The sequence below is a fragment of the Watersipora subatra genome, chromosome 3, assembly GCF_963576615.1.
Source record: "Watersipora subatra chromosome 3, tzWatSuba1.1, whole genome shotgun sequence".
NCBI classification, from domain to species: Eukaryota; Metazoa; Bryozoa; class Gymnolaemata; order Cheilostomatida; family Watersiporidae; genus Watersipora; species Watersipora subatra.
This window is the reverse complement of record NC_088710.1, coordinates 25,746,668-25,773,644: the sequence shown is the minus strand read 5'-3', so window position 1 is coordinate 25,773,644 and position 26,977 is coordinate 25,746,668. Positions and strand designations below refer to the sequence as shown.

Sequence of the window (26,977 nt, the reverse complement as noted above, 5' to 3'; positions counted from 1 at the left end):
TTCTCGATGTGGTATTATTTGGTGTGGCATATTCACACGATTTATGAAAAAAGGCTGGAAACCATGTTGTGCCCAGTTTGTTAACATGTGTATACATATAATGGCAGGTCGTAATTCAAACAGAACATTAGATTAGACATACACTCATCAAATACACCAGAATTATTGAGGGCTGTAAAATCTCAAAAAATTATATAATTAAGTACAAACAACAGTTTGACATTTTTTCTAAAATCAAAAAGTTGAAATTTATAGAAAAACCCAACTGTTTGGAAAAAGCACCATATTGATTGTAAAATTGTTGAAATATGAATATAACTACTTGAGCAAGGAATGAGCTAGGAGCTGGTGCTTGTCTGGTTGATGGCAGTGAGTAGCCTGATCATCTCCTCATCTTTGTTCTGTAACAAAATCTATAAAAGTGGCAGTTGATGACAAGTGGCAGTTGATGACAAGTGGCCGTTGATGACAAGTGGCAAATGATGACAAGTGGCAGTTGATGACAAGTGGAAGGAGGCACAGTTAAGAAGTAAGTTACAACTGAATGTCACAAAGTAAATTAATAAAATTTAGGAAAATAGCTAGTAAGATGTAATGTTCATCATTTTTCAGTAGCTAATGAATTAACTTCCGAAACATAATCAGTGCATGTAAAAACCTAAGGAACTCAAGATTCAAGCTTGAGGTGTACAATCCGTTTAATGATATCATAAATAATTTCCTTACAACATTGTCATGCAGAAACCAAGATTTATGTCGCAATCAAACCAATCCAAGTGACAATTATTAAATGAGAACCATGACTAAAGTACTTTGTTAGCCGTAGTACTTGATGGTGAAGTACGTAGTACTTTGTTAGTTGTAGTACTTGATGGTGAAGTATGTAGCACTTTGTTAGTTGTAGTACTTGATGGTGAAGTATGTAGTACTCAGTTAGTTGTAGTACTTGATGGTGAAAAATGTAGTACTTTGTTAGTTGTAGTACAATGCACTTGATGGTGAAGTATGCAGTACTTTGTTAGTTGTAGTAATTGATGGTGAAGTATGTAGCACTTTGTTAGTTGTAGTACTTGATGGTGAAGTATGTAGTATTTTGTTAGTTGTAGTACTTGATGGTGAAGTATGTAGTATTTTGTTAGTTGTAGTGCTGGATGGTGAAGTATGTAGCACTTTGTTAGTTGTAGTACTTGATGGTGAAGTATGAAGTACTTTGTTAGTTGTAGTACTTGATGGTGAAGTATGAAGTACTTTGTTAGTTGTAGTACGTGATGGTGAAGTATGTAGCACTTTGTTAGTTGCGGTGATCCGACGGCCAGCATGTTTCAAGATTAAAATAGACAAAACTTGATTGCGGTTCAAACACCTGGGTGAAAAATACATGTGAAATGTGTTTTAACTGCGCTCAAGTTTTGTTGATTTTAATCTTGAAACATCCTGGCAGTCAGATCACCTCAAACATTGAAAACCATAGCAAATGATAGAAATACTGATACTTTCCTATAAAATCTACTAAAATTTTGTGTAAGTTCATATTTAATTAAATAATTATTAAGTGAACTGAGCAGATAATAAGCAATAAATATTTCCTACCTTCCAAATAATGACTAGAGAATCATCTGAGTAAGTTATTAGGCCATGGCAGCACAACTCCACACCCTATGAGAAAAAAATGGAACTGTTGATTATAAGATAACAAAAAAGGAAAGAAGACAACTCTTGGATGTACAGCTGACAATTCCAGATAACGTAAAACATTTATGTAAAGTTTTTGCTTCATACTTCGTAAAAATTCAATATCACATGACCTGTTAAGTCGGTGAAATTTTTCACAAAATTATTGCTTTCTTTTGTTCCGCACTTGAGAGAGAGAAAACAACGATGTCTCTATTATATATACAAGTGCCATAACTGTCTGGTCCATCAGATGGTCGATAAAGCAGAGAATCAGTAGGCACTATAATCTTCAGCAATAATTGAGACGATCGATTGATGCAGATGTTAGAGTGTTGCACTACTAATCCTAATATCACGAGTTGGAGAATCGGCAAAAGTTATCTTGTAGCATAACCTTAAACCCTGGTGATGAATAGACAGACAAACAGATAGACACTGCCCTATTTATAGAGAAATATATTTTTGTTTTGCTTTAGTGTAGACGTTTAAAATATTTTTTATTATTCTTCCGTTGCAGGATAAACTTGGCATTCTGCAAAAAGTGAACAAATCCTTCTAAATTGGCGTTGTAGGTGTGCACTCCTTTTGACTTATTGTAAAATTACCGCAATATTGGAACAAAAACTGAACAAAATTGATGAAATAAAAATAAGAAAAGTTGTCGACACGAACCAAAAATACTACAGTTACTGTAGTCAATAAATACTAAATTAAAGTAGTTTTTTTTCTCATTCCTGAAAGATCAAATCACTTTGTAAGGATCATGGTATGAATTAGGTAAGTAATTCACATGTATTTTAATGTAATTATAACATAAATTTCCTTTAACGTAAAATTTTCTGGAACAGATTATTTACGTTGTAGGAGCCTCTACTGTACCTTAATCACTGTGCCCAAATGCTACTTCTACAGCCCAAATCACACTTATACAACTCATTTTGTACAATTCATATCCTACTCCTACAATTCATATCATACCCTTTCAACTCATATCCTCCTCTTACAACTCATACCCTACCCTTGCAACTCATATCATACCCTTGCAACTCATATCAAACTCTTGCAACTCATATCATACCCTTGCAACGCATACCATACCCTTGCAACTCATATCATACCCTTGCAACTCATAGTATACCCTTGCAACTCATATCATACCCTTGCAACTCATAACATACCCTTTCAACTCCTATCATACTCTTGCAACTCATAACATACCCTTGCAACTGATATAATACCCTTGCAGCTCATATTTTCCTCTTGCAACTCATATCCGATTCTAACAACTCATATCCTCCTCTTACAACTCATACCCTACCCTTGCAACTCATGTCATACCCTTGCAACTCATATCAAACTCTTGCAACTCATATCATACCCTTGCAACTCATACCATACCCTTGCAACTCATATCATACCCTTGCAACTCATAACATACCCTTGCAACTAATATAATGCCCTTGCAACTCATACCATACCCTTTCAACCCATATCATACACTTTCAACTCCTATCATACCCTTGCAACGTATACCATACCCTTGCAACGTATACCATACCCTTGCAACTCATAACATACCCTTGCAACTCATATCACACCCTTGCAGCTCATATCATACCCTTGCAACTCCTATCATACCCTTGCAACTCATATCATACACTTTCAACTCCTATCATACCCTTGCAACGTATACCATACCCTTGCAACTCATATCATACCCTTGCAACTCATAACATACCCTTGCAACTAATATAATGCCTTTGCAACTCATACCATACCCTTTCAACCCATATCATACACTTTCAACTCCTATCATACCCTTGCAACGTATACCATACCCTTGCAACGTATACCATACCCTTGCAACTCATAACATACCCTTGCAACTCATATCACACCCTTGCAGCTCATATCATACCCTTGCAACTCCTATCATACCCTTGCAACTCATATCATACACTTTCAACTCCTATCATACCCTTGCAACGTATACCATACCCTTGCAACTCATAACATGCCCTTGCAACTCAAAACATATCCTTGCAACTCATACCATACCCTTTCAACCCCTATCATACCCTTTCAACTCTTATCATACCCTTGCAACTCATATCATACCCTCGCAATTCATATCACACCCTTGGAACTCATATCATACCCTTAGAACTCATATCATACTCTCACAGCTCATACCCTACCCACACAACCCAGGAGCAAACAACAGTCCAAGAATCAATGATTTGCAACACAGAAGGGTCTACCATATGCCTGAATTGATTAATAATCAACGAACATCAACACCTCTACTTGAACACCGGCTTTCTTCGAATGCTACATTTAATAGAACCCCACTATAGGAGAAAGGTTAAAAATAGAGCATCATATTTAAATAGAGCGCTACCTCTATTTGACTGCCACTTTGAAATTTTGTGATCTTTACAAACCCATAGTAGAAAGTCATCAGTAAAAAAAATGTCCACAAAATCGCATTAATAGAGTGACACCAATAACAATTAACTATTTTGTTTTTGCTGTAGTGCATGATTTTAGTGAAGGTGTATCTGAGAAGATCAATTATCACAATCATCAGAGCTGCACTCTGATTCGAAACCATTAAGGTGTAAATCTGAGACATTGTTTTAAATTCATCCATAATATGGTTTATAATCTGACTTGAAGATTTTAAAGCATTTTGATGAATGATGTGAAAACTCTTCAGGAACACCGTAATTGTAGCCATTGTAATGGCGTATTCTAACATTAAAACATTGAAAACATTTAAATTTTATGTCCAGTTGCTAACTCTAAAGCTTTAGTATTCTCTTTAAAACTTTGAAAGCACCATGAAAAATAATTAATAACTGTATCCGGCTTATATTTTAGTACTTAAAGCAGTTCCTTGTTTAACTCAGTCTGGAACTTGTATGTTCATGGTTTAGCAAAAATGCTGAGGCCGATGGCATTAATGTCACTCCGCCTAAAGGAATGTGCAAAATATAGGTTACATTAACATCGCTTCACCCGTAGAAGGGTTAAACTGGTCTTCCCAAAATTCTGACTAGCTAGTCGAAAAATACATCACCACCCTCTAATTGAACATCACCTGGAATAAATCGCCACTATAAAATAATGGTTGCAAAATAAAGAGCCATGGCGTTCAAATAGAGGTTTTACAGTACCTTAAAAAAGCTGCAGTTCAATTCCTATCACTAATATTTAAAACTGTCATCAGCATTCATCAAAACATTGACTTCAGCAACTATATCTCAGAATTGCTTGGTACTAATGACCAGAACTATTCTAAATGCTAAGAAACAAACTGTGTGTTAAAGGTTGTGGCTATAAGAAACACTGCGGTGTTAAAGGTTGTGGCTATAATAAACACACTGCGTGTTACAGGTTGTAGCTAATGAAAATTGTTAACACTTATAGATGACATTAATAATTAATCTATTACCAACACCCACCCTAACCGTGGAAGTGTGAGCTAGAAGAGCTCCCTCACAGTGGAGAGTACATAGTGATTCATTTGATCTGTTTCTACCCTCTTCCTCCAGAACATTCACATCCCATGAGAGCAGCTTGCAGCTGTCTTTATTCTGTGTGATCAGCAAGTGACTATAAAAACACCAGGATAGCATATTTAACGTTAGGACTGTTTAGGTCTGGCCCATGGACAGGTGACTGAGCTTTGGTATTGTGTCAGAATTAATCAGGACTCTAGAGATGCTGATGACTGTGCCGAGCACTTACCATAAATCCCCGTATATAAGCTGACCTTAAAAAACAGCCCTGAAAGAAGGAACTTATAAGAATTTGCAGATGAGCCGATCATATAAATCGTAACACGCCGTATGTGCCTATCAAAGCATAAACAATTGCGGAAATGGACTTTTGTAGGCTTAGTACAAAATGTTTCTGATTGGTGAGTAGTGGTATAATTAGCCTATCGTGCTTTCGCTTAATTGAAAGAAAACAATCATCTTTTTGCATTTAGCCAATGAAAAACATGTTTGCTTTTCACGTTGACTTTAGTTTCACTTTTCAAAAACACATTTTTATAGCTATTTGTTCTTCGTGATGATCAGATGCATTACAGCCACATAGGTTTCACAAATTGTAGATCAATAGACTTCTGATGATCATCTATTGGGCAATAGCAGTAGCGACAGTGAGTATTTATTTTAACAGTAATAATAATGCCATAAGCTACTAAGCTAATATAATAGCGGTAACTCATGTAACTCGGATATGCTCAACTTGTCAACCATAGTAGTATGAAGAGAACATGAACGTGTCTAAACTCATTCTGTAGCACATTTTTTACCTTTTTATGACATCAGATGATGTAAAATTCTATGCTAATTAATTTGGTCAAATGTTATGACGACTTATAGGCCTATACTCCAATGTCAAATATTTGGTTTTTTTCCGAATAGTTAATTTTCTCAGTAAAAAATCTATTGAATAGCAGGTGTTAATGATAGTGGTAATTATTATTGAAGAAGCGGTGTAAGACATTATTTTCAATTCATGGGTAAATCATATAATTATCTGGTAAGATCTGTACTAGCGATACTATTTATGCAATGCTAGCGATTACGTGTATGACCAACCAGGAATGTTATTGTCATCATAGCCTACTATTACCAAACAAGTGCTACTTCGCACGGCTGCGCATATTACCCGCTCTTACCGTGATAACAAAAGCTAGACAGAATAAGGCTACATGCACCGGTTCCATTGTATTTCTTTTTCAATTAACCTGCACAAGAGGCTTTTCTTGAAGTGCCATCTCTACTGTATAAAACAAACTGCAAGTAAAAGGCTACTAGCCATGTGCTTAGCGTTGTTCAAGTTTTAATTGTTGAAATTAAGTTAACATAATGTGATTTGCTTTGCTTTCAATCAGAGTTATGCACGTATCAGCTAGACCCATAAGTTTGGTAAAAACATTTTGCATTCTAGAATCGACATATATGCTGGGATATACAGTAGCATATTTTTTATTTTCGAGCCATCGCGCTGCTCTTATGGAAGTTTGATAATTTTAGATGGTGTCTACCCAAAGGAGCAGCGTTCAGTACCGTACATATATGTAATATGGTAATTTTATACTAGTGAGTTAACTATTATTAATGTACATGTATTTTATTTCTTGATTGTATCAGTTGTAGACAGAACCATACAAAAGAGCGGCTTTGGGTAATTCTAGCAAATTTTGGATGCGAGAAATATCTTTCCTGGCCCATCTATGATGAACACCGGTTTATTCCAAAAATTTAGATTTGTCAGCCAACTCCTTTAGATGTGATGATTATAGATGAGACAAATTTAATTAATAAAGCTAAATGCTACAATCACTCAACAAAGATTAGATTACTTTAACCATGAAACATTAATAACAGTCTTTAGTCCAAAGCTGACGATGCCACAACAATCCCTTTCTAAACGTTTTGTTACTCTCAGCCAAGGATAAAACTGAGCCGTTAACGTTCGTTAACAGGAAGCAACCTCATTAAATGAGTTTTGTAAAATTTGAGTTTGTTTTTTCATATAAAATAAGATTTTAGGCTAGACGATCTTTTGATAAGTCTTTACAATGGCGGATAAATTACACTTCAATTTTTACGTTAATCATCTGGTCCTGATTAAAATCTTTTTTTATAAAAATGAAACATTCAAAACGTATCTTCATATGGGGTAAGCATCTAAGAACTATTTGGAGTCAAATTTCTTTTAATTTTATCAGCTAGTGAAATGACAAAAAAGTTCCCTTTTTTGTAAACTATTAATACGGAATTCTAACTGTAGTTTAGATGGTTATTAAATGTAGGAAGCACATTTGTCCTGCATCCATTTATACTAATTATTCACGGAAGTGATGTACATGTAGGTATGTCAATTAAAAATTGGTCTGTTCTATTTGATTTTCAGGATCACAAATGAACATTTTATAAGATTTAGAAATGTGTTAGAAAACTACAGCATGAGGTTTAGATAATTTGGTGCAGTGAATCGCTTGATAAGCCGTAAAATGAACAGCAGCGTTTGAAAGTGGTCAAAAACAACTTAATCTGGCACTATAGCAAAAGATCTGACCAAATATCTGGCAGCAAAAGAGATTAAAATGTTTTAAAGTAAGTGTATGTGTAATTTAGTATGATTCAGGCAGAAGGTAAATCCTCAGATCTCCAACGAAGTGAAACGATGTTAAATCAAGTTACAAACTATGGGAGTACTGCAGCATGTAAGTTACACACTATGGGTGTACTGTAGCATGTATGTTACATGCTACGGGTGTGCTGCAGCATGTAAGTTACATACTACGGGTGTACTGCAGCATGTAAGTTACATACTATGGGAGTACTGCAGCATGTAAGTTACACACTATGGGTGTACTGTAGCATATAAGTTACATACTATGGGTGTAATGTAGCATGTAAGTTACATAATATGGGTATACTGTAGCATGTAAGTTACATAATATGGGTGTACTGCAGCATGTAAATTACACACTATGGGTGTACTGCAGCATGTAAGTTACGTACTATGGATGTACTGCAGCATGTAAGTTACACACTATGGGTGTACTGTAGATTGTAAGTAACATACTATGGGTGTACTGCAGCATGTAAGTTACATACTATGGGTGTACTGCAGCATGTAAGTTACATACTATGAATGTACTGCAGCATGTAGGTTACATACTACGGGTATACTGCAGCATGTAAGTTACATACTATGGGTGTACTGTAGCATGTAAGTTACATACTACGGGTGTACTGTAGCATGTAAGTTACATACTACGGGTGTACTGTAGCATGTAAGTTACATACTATGGGTGTACTGTAGCATGTAAGTTACTTACTATGGGTGTACTGCAGCATGTAAGTTACATACTATGGGTGTACTGCAGCACGTAAGTTCTGGTAAAAGCAAATACTAAACAATATAAACAAAGTGTTGTGTTTGGCTATCAGGTTCATCAGGCGATATACAAACCTATTGAAAAAGTGAAAATACTGGAAGCTCACACCCTACGGTCATCAGGTAGTATGTTATATGACTAGGTCATCTTAACTCATCAAGTCGAAATGAACTTTTTTTAAATTGTAAAAGCTGACATCGCCATATATAATCTTTCACACCTTGAGAAGTAGTTGGTATTTCTTCAAACTGAAAACTGCATCTTATTCAAAACAAAATTTCCTTTGTTATGATACATGAAATAGCTAACTTTACTAAATTTTTCATTCTATAAAAATAGGAAAAAATTTCCAAATCACACCGAAAGTGCAGGAAATTATTGGTAAAAGAACAAAAATGTAGTGTTACACTTGTTTTGTGACCTGTAAACTCTTATATTAGCCGTTACCATCATAGTGAGCAGCACCGAAACCTTTTCATCACGATAGCTTTATTATTTTGCACCACGGAGGACATGTTTACATCAAGCAACAAGAAGTTATAACTAGGATTGTAGAAGTTGTGTGATTAATACTCTTTTGTGTTCTTTGAAGCTTAAAATTGGTAAGTTTTTTGATAGTTTGGACAAAATAAAAACGTTGACTTGGGCTATTTGTAGACTATTTGAAAAAAAACTAAACGCTTTTGATTGGTTGAAACAGAATCATAAACTCCTAGAGATTTTACATAATAAAATTCACGTCTATTGTGTTGATCATGTCATAGCAATGAAAAAAAACTAAATGGGATACTTGGCTCCGGAAATTTTGCCTTCGTTTTTGATTACCGACTTTGGAAAAATAAAAAACACTCACTTTGACAAAATAGGGTTTCAAATAGGTTGTATCTTGTAAAGAATTTTGTGGAGATACAGCTAAAAACTATTTAGCTACTGTTAGTGGTTGCCATGCAACAAGCAAATGAACTGTGAAATGTCAGAAAGTCAGCTTGCTGACTTTGAAGAGTTAAGACTAGACAGAAACTCAATGATACCTTGTTGGAACATAGTATACAAGGCCAAGGGAGGAAGAGAATGTCTGTGCATATTCACACTTTCCAGATAGCAAGGAGATGACGTGGAGGCTTTTCTCAGAGGCAACCAGCAACAAGTCCTGTGCAAACATAAGAACTGTAATTAATGCTCAGACAGCGATCCATCCCATGCCAGCCAGCTTGCCAGACACAACCAAAGGAATTAAGTATAATACAAGTACCAACGGTTGAGCAAGCTTGGTATAGAACACAACAGAGAAACTGATGGAACAATAAATCTTCCCTATACAACTTATGTACACAATGGAATTGGCCTGACTCCTGTTCTACCAGTTTCTACTCAAGAGTAGGTTACGCCTTCCCAAAAGGGTTTTATAGAGATTATTCTATGAACATGTTTTGGACAATTAGATACCAGTCATGAGTAAAATAAATAGAAAAGCTTTATAACAGAACTAATTTCAAACTACTCATCAGATAAGTCAAAACTTGCTCCTGCGTTCCAGTCAGTTCTTATAGTACAAAAACACTATCGTGTTTTAAACATATATGGCTCACATCAACAATTAGACTAGAAGAATGTCGAGATGTCCCCGTGTGACATATCAATGCTGAACTTCCATACAAGAAATATTGTATGAGGTCTGAAAGCTTGGCGTAAATCATACATAGAGACATAGACATAGAACAGAGCTTGCGCTTGCAGTAAACAAAAACAAACTGATGTATCTAAAGAAATAAAATTGGGGTTTCCATGTGCGTGTTACAGGAAATAGCAAGATTATAAAAGCAAGAAACAAACCAATCAGGGTGTTACTCTGTTTGAACAGGCCTACCGCTACCACACTCAATGGTAATACGTCAGCAATATAATCACTAATGTGTAGAGTTGCCCGATATTAAAATATAGAATTTTAATATCGGAATCGGTGCCGATATGGGTGTTAAGTATCTGAATCGGCCGATCTTTTCTTAAAAAATCGGAAAGTTCAGATACTTTTTATAGATCAATTATTTAGCAGAAAACCATATTTTAGCCTGTTATACTAATAAAAAATATTCAGCTGCAAGTTTTCTACTTTTACCTAATGAATTCTGGGCCTGTCACACAATCTATTTCATGTCTATAGCTTAATAAACATTAACACAGCTGAGGAATCTTTTGGCTTTAGTCAGGATGTAATCACCAAGTGCGGTATTTCCCAATTACAGCGATATGATTTATTGCAGCCAATCACGAATGATAGCACAATGACGGGAAACAAGAATGTGGTGTAATATTTCTGTGTACTAGCATTACGAAAGTAATTTGAGCATTCGATGAATAAAGTTAACTAACTCTCTTGATCTTGATGATATGATGTATCGTTTGCGGCGCATAAAATAACCTCAGTAGCCTATCGGTATTTAGCCTGTCCTCCACCATCTGTGGCAAGTGAGTCCTTTTTCAGTACGACTGGCTACATCCATAGCGATGGAAGATAAAGACGTTTCGCTGAGATAATTAAATCACTAACGGTAATTAAGAGAAACATTTATTGGCTCCAAACTTGTACAGGCGCAGCAGTTCGTTCAGCAGTAAAAGAGAGACATCAATATCACAGAAAAAGCTGTACTGTACAGTAATTACCATTATTAATAGCAGATTACAAGATACATGAACTGTTTTGTTACTAGATGCACGGTAAGTCATAATGTCAGTATGTGACCATATATACATGTATATCTTTTTTCCATGAATAGAAACAAATACATCAATATTTATATTTCCTTTGCATTATATTTGCATAATAAAATCAACAAATATCTATGCAACACAGAAGATCTGAATCGGTATCGGAATCAGATTATTTTTCAATAAGAATCGGTGTATCGGATCGGTATCTGAATCGGCTGGTGAAATTAGAATCGGGGCATCTCTACTAATGGGTTGCGGATTAGCTTATTAACTTATCAAATGTAGTCAGCAGGTTCTCTTCATTTGGTTACTTCACCATATAGTTTACTTTACAAAAAATGACCTTGTTAAATGAGGGTCACACGCGCACACACGCAACTAATTCAGCCAATAATAAAACACACAAATGAAGGTAAAAACTGACTTACGCCATGCAGCTTCAAAAGGCAGTTTACAGGAGAATCTGAGAGGAAGGCAGGATATTCGGTTGGTTCCATCATGTGATTAAATTTACATACTAACACTTCTCCTGATAATGTGCCGACTGCAAACTTATCCTCTAAAAACAATTCAGACTAAATGCAGTCAAGAGCGAAAATAGATTATCAAGTGAGTATGAAGTAGAGATAAGATATTGGCTGGAATATGGATTATTTAATAGAATGGAAAGTATAAAGCAGGAGCAGCACCAGAGAGAACTTATCGGTAGGAAACAAATGTCTGTAAAATGCTCAACTCCATCCCTTTACCTGCATTTTTGTGTATTCAAACAAGGCTACATCTGGAGAGTGGAAGAAGATGGTGTAAAACAAAAGTGTGTAACAAACACCTGATAGTCTGGTAGCAGAACAGAAGAGTGACTTCTCATCAGGTCGAGCTAGAATATCTACATGCTGTAGTGTAAGTCTACCATTGGTATCCCATTGCTTCTCATATATGTCTATGGAAACAAACAGCCACTAACCGTCATTGCTACGAATACAGCTGATAAGAATGTGTACATTATGAACACTATCAACTATCAACTTTATTACGCTGGTAGTAAATATTAATCGTTTATCAGTTGTTCAACTCCCCTTCACTACCACAAGCAGCCCAGTACGGCTCGCTCGGCAAAGCGTTTGCGTATGGCTAAGAGCCGCATGGTGCGACTTTAGCAGGCTTCATACAAAACCTTTCTGATTAGTGAGTAGTTGATTAATTAGACTATTGGATCCGTGCTCGAACAAAATTAAACAACTATCGGCATGTGTTAGGCCAATAGAAAATATGTGTTCAACCCATCCCGGGCGTAGTTTCATTTTGCAAAAACTGTATTCTCCATTGCAATTTTTTGCTTACAAGGGTTTCACTAATTTTAGATTTAAAGGCTTTCGGTGATTTTTATTGATCAATAACACTGCTGGGAGTATTTTTATTTTAGAAGTGATAATAATGCTGTAAGCTGTAATAATGTTGGTAAATTGTCTGACGTGGATGTGATCATGGTTGTATTGAAAATAGTCAAAAAAGTGACCAAGCTCACCTTGCAACAGTGGAATTGTTGTGGAATTTTTATGGCGCAAACTGGTGTAAAATTTGATGCTGATGAATTTGATTTCAAAACATTTTTATAGACTGTGTGGCTTGAAAGTTATAATAATTTGCTTAATGCCATATTTAGTATATATATAATGGTGGCAAAATAATTAATGATGGTTACAATCTATATATATATTTCTCGAAGTTTGTCGTCTGTTTTATGACGTCTGTTTTCGGTATGTCCAGCTTTAGCTATTAGTAGAATCTTGGAATAAAGAACCCGTACCGAAGAAGATTTAATCTTGAACCCTCCTCTTCGCCAGTCCGACCCCGTACCAATTAGGCCGCAGATATTGATCGGCTAGCGAGCTGACATATGTCGCTATATGAGAGCAAATACACAACGGTTTCGCGCACTACACAAGGTGATTGCGAAACGTCACGAAGGCGAATAGCTCTCATTAGCAAGCTTATTTAAATTTCCCATTGGCAACATGCCAGGCTAATAGCAAGTGGCAGGCAACTCTCATTACTTTTCATTATTTACGAGCTGATTTTTAATACCCGGGCAACGCCAGGAAGCACAGCTAGTATAAGTATATAATCCATATCATAGAAACACTGAGAGCACCACCTAATGTACAAGGAATCAATCGCTTGCGAGCAATAAACTATCACAGAGTATTTGCTGCAGAAAACAAGGGCAAAAACAAGTGGATGGATTTGACCAACCAGAGCATGATAAATGAACTACTACTGTATATAAAATAAGTGCAATCAGCATCTTATTAGTACCTTATATTTAGAAAATGCATTTAAATGCTGCGCATCACCAATCTTCCACTGTTTTTTATCAAAAAGAAATGAATAATGATAAAAGTTAAAGTCGACTAGGAACCAAGTGAATTTCTACAATGAACTAATTCTTGTTGATGTATGATAATATATTTATAAAGAGAAAGGGGAGTAGTTAGTGTTAAGTAATAAAGATCCAATATGATGACGACTTAACCTTACACTCATTATAATAAAGACTTGACCTTTGACTCATCATCATAAAGACTTGAGCCTAAACTCATTAAAATAAAGACTTGACCTCAGACTCAATATCATAAAGACTTGACCTTAGACTCAATAACATAAAGACTTGACCTTAGACTCATTATCATAAAGACTTGACCTAAGACTCATTATGATAAAGACTTGACCTCAGACTCATTATCATAAAGACTTGACCTTAGACTCAATATCATAAAGACTTGACCTTAGACTCATTATGATAAAGACTTGACCTTAAACTCATTAAAATAAAGATTTGACCTTAGACTCAATATCATAAAGACTTGACCTAAGACTCATTATCATAAAGACTTGACCTTGAACTCATCATAACGACGCGCCCTTACATTGTATTACCTTTTTGAAAAACTTTTTGATAGAAAATAGAAACAGGGAATATAAAGGCAGAAGAAAGTATGAAATGTTTTTAGCCATCTGCCACCCAGATGGCAACATTTGGAGGCGATCAACTGGTAATGCTGGTAACACAGTGCATAACAAATCATACGGTACTCATCTACAGCATGGCCAGAGATGCACACAACATGTTCAGAAGATTCCAGAAGCTTCACAACATCGTCTATATATAATGGAAAACCACTCATTAGAGATAGCAGAATATGACACAATATCCATTACACACAACTTACACACATGCGCTTCCTACAGTATTGGAATGCATGCGGAAAGTTCATAGCTCAAAAATGGTAGCAACTAAGACTGCACAATGCAGAGAGTAACAACTTCGGTTAACCTTCGAACAAATACAGCTAGCAAAGGTAGAGAAAGCAGCAGTGCTGGCAATGTATAGAGAACAACTTGTCAATGAATTATAATGCAATCAGTCATTGAGTGTCCCACTGGTTTACCACCGGTACCGAGATATACCGCTTCATCACTGATTGTACCAGTAATCAATTGATACAATCTTATTGAACTAATGAAGTCAGAAGTACCACTTTATCACTAGTGGTACGTGTCAGTACCACTGTATCATTGATACAATCAGTGATGTGGTGGTACATCTCAGTACCGCTATATCACTGATTGTACCTGTGATGAGGAGGTACTGAGATGTACCACCTCATCACCGTTCTGTACCACTTCATCACTGATTGTATCAATGATAGTGGTACTGACACGCACCACTAGTAATAAAGTGGTACTTCTAACTTCATTAGTTCCTTTTAGTTTTGATCGTTTGGTTTGCCTGAATTATGATGATAACTACCCCGGCAGTCTAGCGTACCATGAAAGATCATCAATAAATAGTATTTTGGTCAACCTGCGTCTATATTACTTCTGTTCACTTTTTCTGCGATAAAGCACAAACAATATTTTGAAAACATTCTTCTGTAGTGGCGGTCAAATAGAGGTGTCGTTCAAATAGAGGTTTGATGGTAATTATATACATAATTATTTTGCAATGGCAGATGATGGTCGATTAGCGGAAGTGTTAGAGTGTCCATCAACTACACAGCAAGTTATTAGTTTGATTACTACAGAAAGCATTATTTTATAGTAACATTTAACCCTGGCTTTGAGCAGACAGACTGACACGGCTCTTATCAATGTAAAAAAGATTAGAATGTGATATCCAATAGCGTGGTCTTATATTCATCTTCTAGAATATTCTAGAATGCTGCTGTCCTTTATGTCAGGCTGTGAAAGCCAAAAGTTATGTTAAAATGACTAGAAACTAGACAAGAATGAAAATCATACAACTTGTAACTTCATTTATAATTCAGCAGTGGGTAAGATGACTTGGGCTAACCTTTAGCATTAGTTCTACCAATATCTTGAGTCGAGAAGGGCTCTTGAAGCTGGTGGGAACTCATCTGGCAGAGCTGCAGCTTTGAGTGCCCAAACAATAGAGTTATAACATTAGGAAACTCTAGACAAGGTATGTGCAACATCAGCCTGTAATACATATGATGATTCAACTAAAGTTACTACTGCCTCAGAATGTCCTTGGGGCAGGGAGTACCACAAAATAGTTCATAGAAAAGTAACAGATGAATTAATAATAACACCAAGATAAACCGATTTGCAAAGGAATCAGAAAGTGTGGAAGACTGTCTTAAACATAGGAATTTGTAGCGCGAACAAAATATAATGTCTATGAATGACAATCAGGACAGACGTAAAGTAAGTAATCTATCCTACTATATGGCTTCAAGTTTGGCGGCTTTGCTGAATCATTGTTTTTCCCTGACCTTGATTTGTATACGCATACACTGTAACACACTGTTTTTTCTCGCTGCTAAGGCACGAAAATGGCGGTGCCACAGCAATGAGCTGGTTGATGTCGTCAATAAAACTAAAATTCCAGTAACAGCTGAGATCAAATTTAACTATTACCGTATATACTCAATTATAGGACGCACCCTAGTATAAGACGCAGCATAAATTTCAGCCAATTATTGAGAATAAAGGGTAATTCAAGTATAGGACGCACTTCAATTGATCTCTTCACAAGTGAAATTTTCGCACGATCAATCGATTGTTTTCTCACTTTGAGGGCTCAGTTGACTGACAGGTAAGTTTTAACGCTAGAGTAAATTCAACTGAAGTCTGCCGGCAATCAATCTTGTACCGTAATTGGAATCAATAAATCTTTTCACACGCGCTGTTTTTTTGTGTTGTTTTTGTTTGTCATGAATAAATCTTTTGAAAACGAATCTGGTTGTTATTTTCTTGTCAGTCACGTGACTATCTTGGGAAGTAAGCAATCATTCTTAATCTTCCTTATAAAGGCGTCCGTTTGACTCAATAATAAAAAGCTACGAAAACGTGAAATAATTCCATTTATTTATCACCTTACTCAGACATAGAAATATGAAATTCATTGCAATTTTTACAAGTAATTGTATACATAATAAAGTGACAAATGTTTATTTTCAAATTCCGTGGAATTCTTCTTCATCAGATGAATCTTCAAGGCGTTTCTTGGCTTGTTCCTCGGTGAGTATATCGTCATAGATTTCATTTTCGTCATCAGTGTCTTCATTTGTGTCGTTCACTTGATCAGTCTAGAGGATGTCGTCTTCTGTTCCGTCGAGGTTGTTACTGATAGAACATTCATTGAAGGATTTTTCGATCGTCGGCGCTTTTTGCTCATCGGCGCATCATCTTACGTTTGTTGACTGAAGACATTTTTGCGAGCAATAAGTGGAGTTAAAAACAGTTAAAATCGCCGCGATTGTCTTCCGTCTACCGAGTGTTCGTCCCCTCTCGTGTACATGGTATACGGTATAGCAGTGGCCTGATAATCGGTGCTGCTTCATAGAAACACATGGCCCCTCGTGGTATGTTGCGATTATAAGACGCAGGTGAAATGTAGGCTGATTTTCAAGTCAAAAAAGTGTGTCTTATAATTGAGTATATACGGTAAATGCGAGTTGACAATCTCACAATTTTACAGAGAATTTTTTATAAGCCATTTTCGTCATTTTGCTATCCGGATGATGATTGGCTCAAATTTTTTAGCATTTACTTAATTTCTTTGATTTTCACTACACTCATATTTCAAAGTTGCGTTCTCATTTGTCACTAGAGAATATTGTTACTACATATAACATACTATAGATGTATGCCACAGGTAAACGGTTACACATATAGTGATTTCAAAAGTTCAAAAATCTGTTTATGTTCCGAAGTATTACAACTATGGCTGGTACTTCAAAAAATCTATTTTCTATTTCATAGAAATTTGGATTTCAGGCGTGGGTTAGTAACTTAATCTTGCGAAGCAGGAGGGATTGCTGTACTCTATGTACTTATTACTGTGTCAATACAAGTGCAGATGAAATACAAAGGAGCTTTCAAAGTAAATGTATCTATAAACTAGTTATAGTTAGAAGTTGAACAGGGACTCTAAAGACCCATGCACACTATCGCTCAAATCAATGTTTAGCCACATGATGGACTGCAATGATTAGCTGTTTTGACATCATCACCAATGATAAAGTGTACCCACACACTAGAGCGATTAGCTGTAGGTGACCGCTAACCAACCAACAATAGAAGTTGTGAAATTGCATTCCTGATATCGCGGGCCCTTTTTCATCTTTTAAATTATCTGATTATGTAATTCATCACCAGCGTAGTTCTTCGCCATGCATGCTCATGGCAAAATGATGCCATAGCAGCACATCGTTGCATAGCTAATCGCTGAATTGAGTGATAGCGTGCACAAGCCTTGTGGTTAGCATTGGGATGAGAGCAGACCACAAATAAACATTTCAATACCTTCATTTACTCTCAGCCTGTCAAAGATCAAACAAGGATAATATCAGAAGATACTCAGGACATGACCAGCAGACACTTAAAACATGAACAGGAGACACTTGAAGTATCACCAGGTAACACTCAAAGTATCACCAGGCAACACTCAAGGTATTGTCAGGTAAAACTCAAGGTATTGCAAGGAGATATTCTCAAGTGATAATTAGATTAGCGGTACTGGACAGAACTTTTAAAGTCTGGCTGTATCATTACTTTGTTTTCTAGATTCATGCAAAATTTAGTTTGTTTAAGAACTCGAAATTTTTGTTTCTTAACATATAAACAGACATCTTTACTTTATTTAAAAAATCTAAAAATTATTGCTAATAGCTGTCGCTAAACAAGCTGGAAAAACCTAAAACTGGTTATGCTATGTTTTGTATTTGCAAAAGGTAATGGCTGCTGATCGCGCAAACTAAATATCACCTGCATAAAAAAGTTAGTTTTGGTATAAAAATTGGCCGAGTAACTTTCGAGATTTATTTCGCTGACAGAAATCAAATATATCCTGTCAATTATTAGATAATCGCTGAAGATATTAGATAAACTGAAAGCTTAAAAGCGCCAAGTAGAGGCAAATGTGAGTGCAATAAGCTAGACCTGTTTGACAAACCCAAGCCATCATTTAAAAGGTGTCATACACTAACCTCACAGATATATCTTCACTTAGCATGAAACACTTCAGCATCTCTCTACTTTCCAAGTCCCAGATGTGTAGTGGTGGTTAAGAAATGTTCACCTAACAGCAAATAAGTAGCAACAAACAGAAAGATTACGAGAGTCCCACAGCAAAGGATACAGAAAGTTATAATGTCATGAGTATTAGACGAATATTTTCTATTTTCAAACCAATAATGTTGATGTTGATTACTAAAGGTGATGCCACAGAGAATACAAGGGTAAAGGTGATGCCACAGAGAATACAAGGCTAAAGGTGATGTCACAGAGAATACAAGGGCAAAGGTGGATGCCACTGAGAATATAAGGGTAATGGTGATGTCACAGAGAATACAAGGGTAAAGGTGATGCCACAGAGAATACAAGGGTAAAGGTGATGCCACAGAGAATATAAGAGTAAAGGTGATGCCACAGAGAATACAAGGCTAAAGGTGATGCCACAGAGAATATAAGAGTAAAGTTGATGCCAGAGAGAATACAAGGGTGAAGGTGATGCCACAGAGAATACAAGGGTAAAGGTGATGTCACAGAGAATACAAGGGTAAATGGAAGGGAGGGTATTCAAAGGGAAGAAAATGTATTTAAAGGTAAGAGAGGGTATTTAAAAGTAAGAGAGGGTATTTAAAGGGAAGGTATTTAAAACAAAGGGTGTGTATTCAAGGGAAAGGAGTGTATTTAAAGAGAAGGGAGGGTATTTAAAGGGAGGGAGTGTATTTAAAAGGAAGGGATGGTATTTAAAAGGAAGGAAGGGTATTTAAAGGGAAGGGAGGGTATTTAAAGGGAAGGAAGGGTATTTAAAGAGAAGGAAGGGTATTTAAAGGGAAGGAAGGGTATTTAAAGGGAAGGGAGGGTATTTAAAGGGAAGGGATGGTATATAAAGGGAGGGAGGGTATTTAAAGGGAAGGAAGGGTATTTAAAGGGAAGGAAGGGTATTTAAAGAGAAGGGAGGGTATTTAAAGGGAAGGAAGGGTATTCAAAGGGAAGGAAGGGTATTTAAAGAGAAGGAAGGGTATTTAAAGGGAAGGAAGGGTATTTAAAGGGAAGGGAGGGTATTTAAAGGGAAGGGAGGGTATTTAAAGGGAAGGGAGGGTATTTAAAGGGAAGAGAGGGTATTTAAAGAGAAGGGAGGGTATTTAAAGAGAAGGAAAGGTATTTAAAGGGAAGGAAGGGTATTTAAACGGAAGGGAAGGGAGGATATTTAAAGGGAAGAGAGGGTATTTAAAGAGAAGGGAGGGTATTTAAAGGGAAGGAAGGGTATTTAAAGGGAAGGGAGGGTATTTAAAGGGAAGGGAGGGTATTTAAAGGGAAGGAAGGGTAATTAAAGGGAAGGAAGAGTATATAAAGGGAAGGGAGGGTATTTAAAGGGAAGGAAGGGTATTTAAAGGGAAGGGAGGGTATTTAAAGAGAAGGGAGGGTATTTAAAGGGAAGGGAGGGTATTTAAAGGGAAGGAAGGGTATTTAAAGGGAAGGGAGGGTATTTAAAGAGAAGGGAGGGTATTTAAAGGGAAGGGAGGGTATTTAAAGGGAAGGGAGGGTATTTAAAGAGAAGGATGGTATTTAAAGGGAAGGGAGGATATTTAAAGGGAATGGAGGGTATTAAAAGGGAAGGAAGGGTATTCAAAGGGAAGGAAGGATATTTAAAGAGAAGGGAGGGTATTTAAAGAGAAGGGAGGGTACTTAAAGAAAAACATGGTCAACAAAAGTAAAACATAAGTTAGAGGTAAATAAAGGATATGGTAATGAGACCATCTTTATCAATGCTGATCAGTTTGGTGCATTGCCCAGGGAAATGAATAGATTTTAATAAACTTATGGAAACTTGATGGTTGTAGAGGATGGCTAACTCCTTTCCAGCCTACAATGTTCACATATGGTATGTTTAAATTACCCATAACTAAAGCTTTCTTAACCCTTTGGCTGGGGAAACGACCAGAATATCATTTACCGGTTGCGTGGGGAAACGAAATTTATGCCTATTTCGGTAGACGTTTATAAAGCTGTCGCCTAGTAACGTTAAACAAAGGATATGAGCACTAGTAAGTTTTCAATATCATCAACAAGATATCAATCGATGATTTACAATATGAAACGATTATCTGAGAGGCGGTAAAATAAAAGATTATTTTATCCTGTGATCGTTAGTGACTTTTTGTCTGATCAGAATAAAAATAATTCAAATGATAGAAGTGATGTAAACTTTTTGGACTTTTAATATGCTTGGAATATGCAGAGAAAACGATCGTTATGGTGGCTCGCACGGCTACGTTATAGCGTTTGACTCTACCGAAAAAATGCTTCCAAGCATTTCATACAGGGACAATTGCACATGGTTGTAATATTTTTTGAGTAGTAGATATGTGAATGAATGTATATGTACAAAAAATTTTGTTCATAAAAATAAATTTAAGATTTGAGCTATGCATGTTCATAAAATATCGATTTTATTGAATTTTCGAAAATAAATTACATGAGTTTCGGTTGTTTTTGGGGGGGGGGCTTATACCTGGTCAAAGGGTTAACTGTAAACATACAAGATGTCAGCCTTAATGCAATTACATACCAGAATATCCCAAACAACCACTTTCCCAGATACAAGTCCTGCAGCAAGCCTACAATTAAAAAAAAGTCGACCGATAGCAAACCGTTTCTGAAAATACTACACAGTAAAGCCATGCATTATTAGTAGCAACCTTTGAAAATATTGATATAATAAATGGTGTTTAGTACCTTGAGAGATTCAATAATTAAATTTGTATGAATATTAAATTTCCCTTTCATCGCATAGTAGTCACACAAATAATCAGTCAAGCATTTTGAACAACTCATAGAGATTCATCAGAATAACTTATCTAACTCACTCCTAGTGTGATCCTCTAACCGCTAGTAGTGATCATGCTACATGAGCAGTGATAACTATGGTGATGTTTAACCATTGTTTACACAATCTTTACTATAATAATATCTGTCTATCCGACACCACACTAAAAGCATTATTAAAAAGATCGTCTCCCACAAGAATCAAACCACAGGCATAGGACTAAAAAGCGAGCATGCTACCACTACCCCACTCAGTCACCTTACCACTTCATGGGATAATTATGCACATATTGATTACTCATGACGATCTCTCACAGCACACGAGACTGGTAAGTATACTAATTATCTTAATATAAACACCATGTAGTAATTTACATGTATATCAATTATCAAGGAAGCTTGCCTTGGCATCAGGGTAAGTGGCAAAATGATGTGTATGCAAACTTTCTGATATTGATAACACAAAATCGACTACAAACACTGGCAGGAAGTTTTAAACAGCATACCAACCTTTTGCCCCTCAGATATGGAACAAAATTTATACACTGAAGGCAGTAGACAATAAGGAATGATGAACAATAAAGATAAGCCGTAAAGAATGTTCTAGAAAACCAATCCCAAAGTACATCCCAGAGTTTTCATATTGATAATCAAACAAGTGCAAAAAGAAGCATTACTTTGTTTAAACCTAACAGATTCTAGAAACAAGATGTTGTGTATTAAGTACATTAATAAAGAACATCACCTTATATACAGCCTAAGATGCGTTTTACTATAGATACAGTAAACCATAAACCATAAATACAGTAAACCATAAACCGTAGATATAGTAAACCATAAAACATAGATATAGTAAACAATAAACCATAGATATAGTAAACCATAAACCATAGATATAGTAAACCATAAACCATAGATACAGTAAACCATAAACCGTAAATATAGTAAACCATAAACCATAGCTATAGTAAAACATAAACCGTAGATATAGTAAACCATAAACCATAGATACAGTAAACCATAAACCGCAAATATAGTAAACCATAAACCATAGATATAGTAAACCATAGATATAGTAAACCATAAACCACAGATATAGTAAACCATAAACCATAGAACTGATATAGTAAACCATAAACCATAGATATAGTAAACCATAAACCATAGAACTGATATAGTAAACCATAAACCATAGATATAGTAAACCATAAACCATAGATATAGTAAACCATAAACCACAGATACAGTAAACCATAAACCACAGATATAGTAAACCATAAACCATAGATATAGTAAACCATAAACCACAGATACAGTAAACCATAAACCACAGATATAGTAAACCATAAACATAGTAAACCATAAACCATAGATATAGTAAACCATAGATATAGTAAACCATAATCCACAGATATAGTAAACCATAAACCATAGATATAGTAAACCATAAACCATAGATATAGTAAATCATAGATATAGTAAGGGTTTACTATATCTATGGTTTTCACAGAGCACAGAAAACAAAACAAACAAAGAGAAAAGTGCCCACCTAGCAGCTGAACTAGAGCCACTCACATAAGAAGCTTCTGTTGAGTGAAGGAGTTCAAGTAACCGTAAGGTGAAAACATAGCATTTCTTTCATTAAACACAACATTTCATTGATTTTTGAAGCGATTGCAATATTCAAATACCGCAATCGCTTCAAATCAGACATCAAGCAACACTTCATTGATTTACTCGAATAGTGAATGTGTACTTTTTTACCATCTAAATAAATCAACTAACTGGTAACCAGGGCCCAGCAGCATTACTAGCTATCCTAATGAGCATGTGGGTCCTCATTGCACAATTTTTTTATGTTTCTCGCTGCCATGTAATTATTTTCAATGAAATAAAACAAACAAACAAAATATTTACCTGCGATTGTCTATCACCAAGACACACTCAACACTCTCTTGTGCATCAAATATCTTGATATCGCTTTAGTATGGATTTGGCCTCCTAATCTGCAAATGGTATATGCTAAATGTAGAGTGTACCATTAACAGCACAAAGTAGTGACATAACACCTGACTACTCCGCATCATGTCACTGCGTATATACTTTTCAATAGTGAGCTCTAGTGAAGGCATATGACAGTGTTGAATCACTAGAAATTGTCACCGATGTTGATTTTTTTTAAAAGGTCATCAATTCGATTCTACAATTATAGTCATGATACAATATATATTATTTAATACTAATCATATAAAAAATATATAATATATACTATATCTACTATTATAGGTAATAAGTTAGTACTCCCAACTCACATGCACCTGTTTAGTATGGAGTGCCGGTTCAAGAATCTTAGATTTTGATATCATAAGTATAACAGATATAAGTTTATAACAATATAAGTTCTCGTGTAGTAGATTTGACTACATAAACAACTGCATAAACTAGATTTTCTTTTTGACCCTCTGTCGAATTGTTAACATTAGAAACACTTTATTGTAGTCTGTGTACTCGATATAGTGTATTGTAGGAGTTGTCCTATCATGTTTTGTTGGTGAAGATAACTCCATCTACTACTACTCAGACATTAACAAAATCTTTTCACAAAAACATATAACTTATGTATTTGCTTACAATGGTGAACCTTTAGTTTAAATACAAGAACCAGCCAAATGCAAACTTTCACGAACAAATGACAACTATGAAGAATAGGATTCACTTGTCTAAAATCTAAGCTAATTTAACTCCATACATATACTATGTTTGTAGTTTTTGAAATAGTCAGGCATTATAAATCCCTAGAAATAATTATATACCGAATTATTCATAAACCACACTTACTAGTGATACATCTCATTTTGTGTAATATTAAATATATATCAAAATGAATGGCAAGTATTAAAACTACTTAAAATGATACCTGTTCCAGCTAACGCCCTCTCTGATTGGCTGATTTGGATTTGTTTGCGTCTTCTTGCGACTGAAAAAGGAGAATAAATTATGACACAAAGTCTGTGTAAACAAACTCATTCCAAGCTTTTCAGCATAAAATACAGGCAGTTGCCTCGTGTCAAGCACTATAAGTGTTGCTTACCATAAATTAACAAGCAATGACCTAATACCCATGATATAAGTTCAACAGGCTGAACCTATATCATGGCCAACAAAGTTTATGTGTATGAATAAGACAAACGCTATATTAACCTACAGATTTGTAAAGATTTCCACATGGAACTACAGGAATTTAGAGAAAAAGTTAGTTTAGTACGCTGTTATGCACTTGTTAGTCATAATACATTGTATTGCCCACACATGACAGGATTGTCTTGTCTAAATTATTCAGTACCATCAAATTTAAGCTGCAAGGTTGAAGATTAGCAAAGTCTATTCCTCCCATTAAAATCTTATCAACTATTATAATTGATACAATAATAATAATAATATAAACAGCAATTTCAATTAATTAGAAATAATATAAGAAATGGAAAGCTTTAAATACACCACAAAGTTAGACGCATTACATCAGGTTTCAATTTGACACTATTGCAAAACCTCGTAAGTTTAAAGGCAAGTTTTATCTCCTAAAGTTTATAACTGTAAGAGATAAAACTTGCATTACCCTGATCACTGTAGTGATGATCAGACTGTAGTGATGATCAGACTGTAGTGATGATCAGACTGTAGTTAAGCATTTATTTGATAACAACATTCTAGTGATTGAAATTATGGATATCTCAGAAATAATGATTGGCTTAAAGAAATATCCTCGAGGTGTCAATGTATCCTCAATTTAAATAATAAATACCACCACGTCCAAACCAAGCTTCATGTGAATAGCACAAGCAGCACATGAAATACTAATATACAGTACTAAGTGAGTATCAATTACCAATATGGTTTTTTGTATCTCTTTATCCACATGCTAAACAGAATAGCGTAAGGGCGTTATTAAAAAACTATTATATTATGGTCTACGGATGTAGTTTTACAAGTGGCAGGAGAGATACAGTAAAACTTCAGATTTTCACTGTAATCCTTTCCAAAAGGCTGTTTAAAAAGTGATTTGTTCAAAATCCAGTTATTTAAATTGAAAACTACATTCCCATTATAATCAATGCAAAATAATTTTAAACCATTCCAAATCTAGAAAATAGCTTTTTCAAACAATTTTTATGATTTAAACTATATAAACTGTACGCATGTGATAAGAAAGCTGGTCATATGTGAAATACAATGATCATCTCATGAAAATATATTAATAGACGAACAGATTGTGGAATGTACCATACTGCTGTATCTGTAGCCGGTCATACCTCACCCTCGTTTACTCAAAGTCTTGTCAACTGTTTACCATTAACAAAAAAATATAGAAGTAGACTGTGATTAATTTTAAGAAAAAATTTCCTATATAAGATCATAAACAATACATCAACATTCCCTTCATTTCGTTTTTAGCAATTTTTATATAAACTTTAAAGTAGCGAAAGCTCGCCTATGCTCAGGTTGCAGATATAAAACATTCTATGAAGGAATGTGTGACATAAAACAGCACAACAGAAACGTTCCATTTTTGCCAATCGTAACATCAAAACAATCAAGATAGCAACATAATCCATGCTATGGTAAGAGGTAACAAAATAATCAGAAAAATCGTAGGAACGTTAATAAAGGATATAGTTAAACATTGTATCAAAGATGGTGCGTCTAAATTGGCCCACCTAAAAAATGTATTTTTGACACGAATCACAATTACAACTGCTCACAATAGAGGTTGAATACTTAAGGTATACAGGTTCACTCAGCTTCTGGGTCGCTCCAAAGGTGACATTTTTGTCAAAGTTCAAGGTGTAAAGGATCTCGAATTTTCTAGAGGAAATCCGATTTGAATGATATCAGAAATGTTTGAAAATCAAAGTATAACTGTACTTTACTAATATCTCATTAGCTGCGCTGTGTGCTCAAATGCATACCAGACAACTTAGGTTTTACAGAATATATAAGCAATTTTGGTTCAAGATTATATGTTGCAGTCCACTTCCAAGACGTGTACAAGTCACCTTATTCTAGTTCTGAACTCAACTGAAAAATTTGTTAGCTAATGCATTTAAACTATGAAATTTTGACAGTGATGCATGTTGAATGCCTTACACCATTTAATATCAAGAGAAGATAATTGCTTTTTAGATTAAACTTTTTATCAGATACTCACCAGCGAACTAGAATCCGAGACATTTTCAAAAAACTTTGACAAGGCTCTCTTTAACTTCTGCATCTGTTATCTTTAGAGAGCTTACATCAAGTATA

At 35.4% G+C, this 26,977-nt stretch overlaps 1 protein-coding gene across 6 annotated transcripts; it reads right to left on the bottom strand.

Annotated features, from left to right (window-relative positions):
• Positions 1–26,977, bottom strand: LOC137389557 (uncharacterized). 6 transcript variants are annotated; one of them, XM_068075600.1, is made up of 12 exons: positions 26,883–26,977; positions 24,594–24,653; positions 23,594–23,682; positions 21,420–21,468; positions 15,669–15,814; positions 14,416–14,474; positions 12,144–12,254; positions 11,743–11,873; positions 9,637–9,755; positions 5,142–5,292; positions 1,591–1,656; positions 1–401 (listed from the first exon to the last, which is right to left on the bottom strand). In XM_068075600.1, the coding sequence occupies exons 8-12, from the start codon at positions 11,812–11,814 to the stop codon at positions 339–341; spliced, it is 471 nt and encodes a 156-aa protein (XP_067931701.1). In that variant the 5' UTR covers positions 11,815–11,873; positions 12,144–12,254; positions 14,416–14,474; positions 15,669–15,814; positions 21,420–21,468; positions 23,594–23,682; positions 24,594–24,653; positions 26,883–26,977; the 3' UTR covers positions 1–338. The 6 variants fall into 6 exon arrangements, with proteins under 6 accessions (XP_067931701.1, XP_067931702.1, XP_067931705.1 ...); XM_068075601.1 differs by lacking the exon at positions 21,420–21,468; XM_068075604.1 differs by lacking the exons at positions 14,416–14,474; positions 15,669–15,814.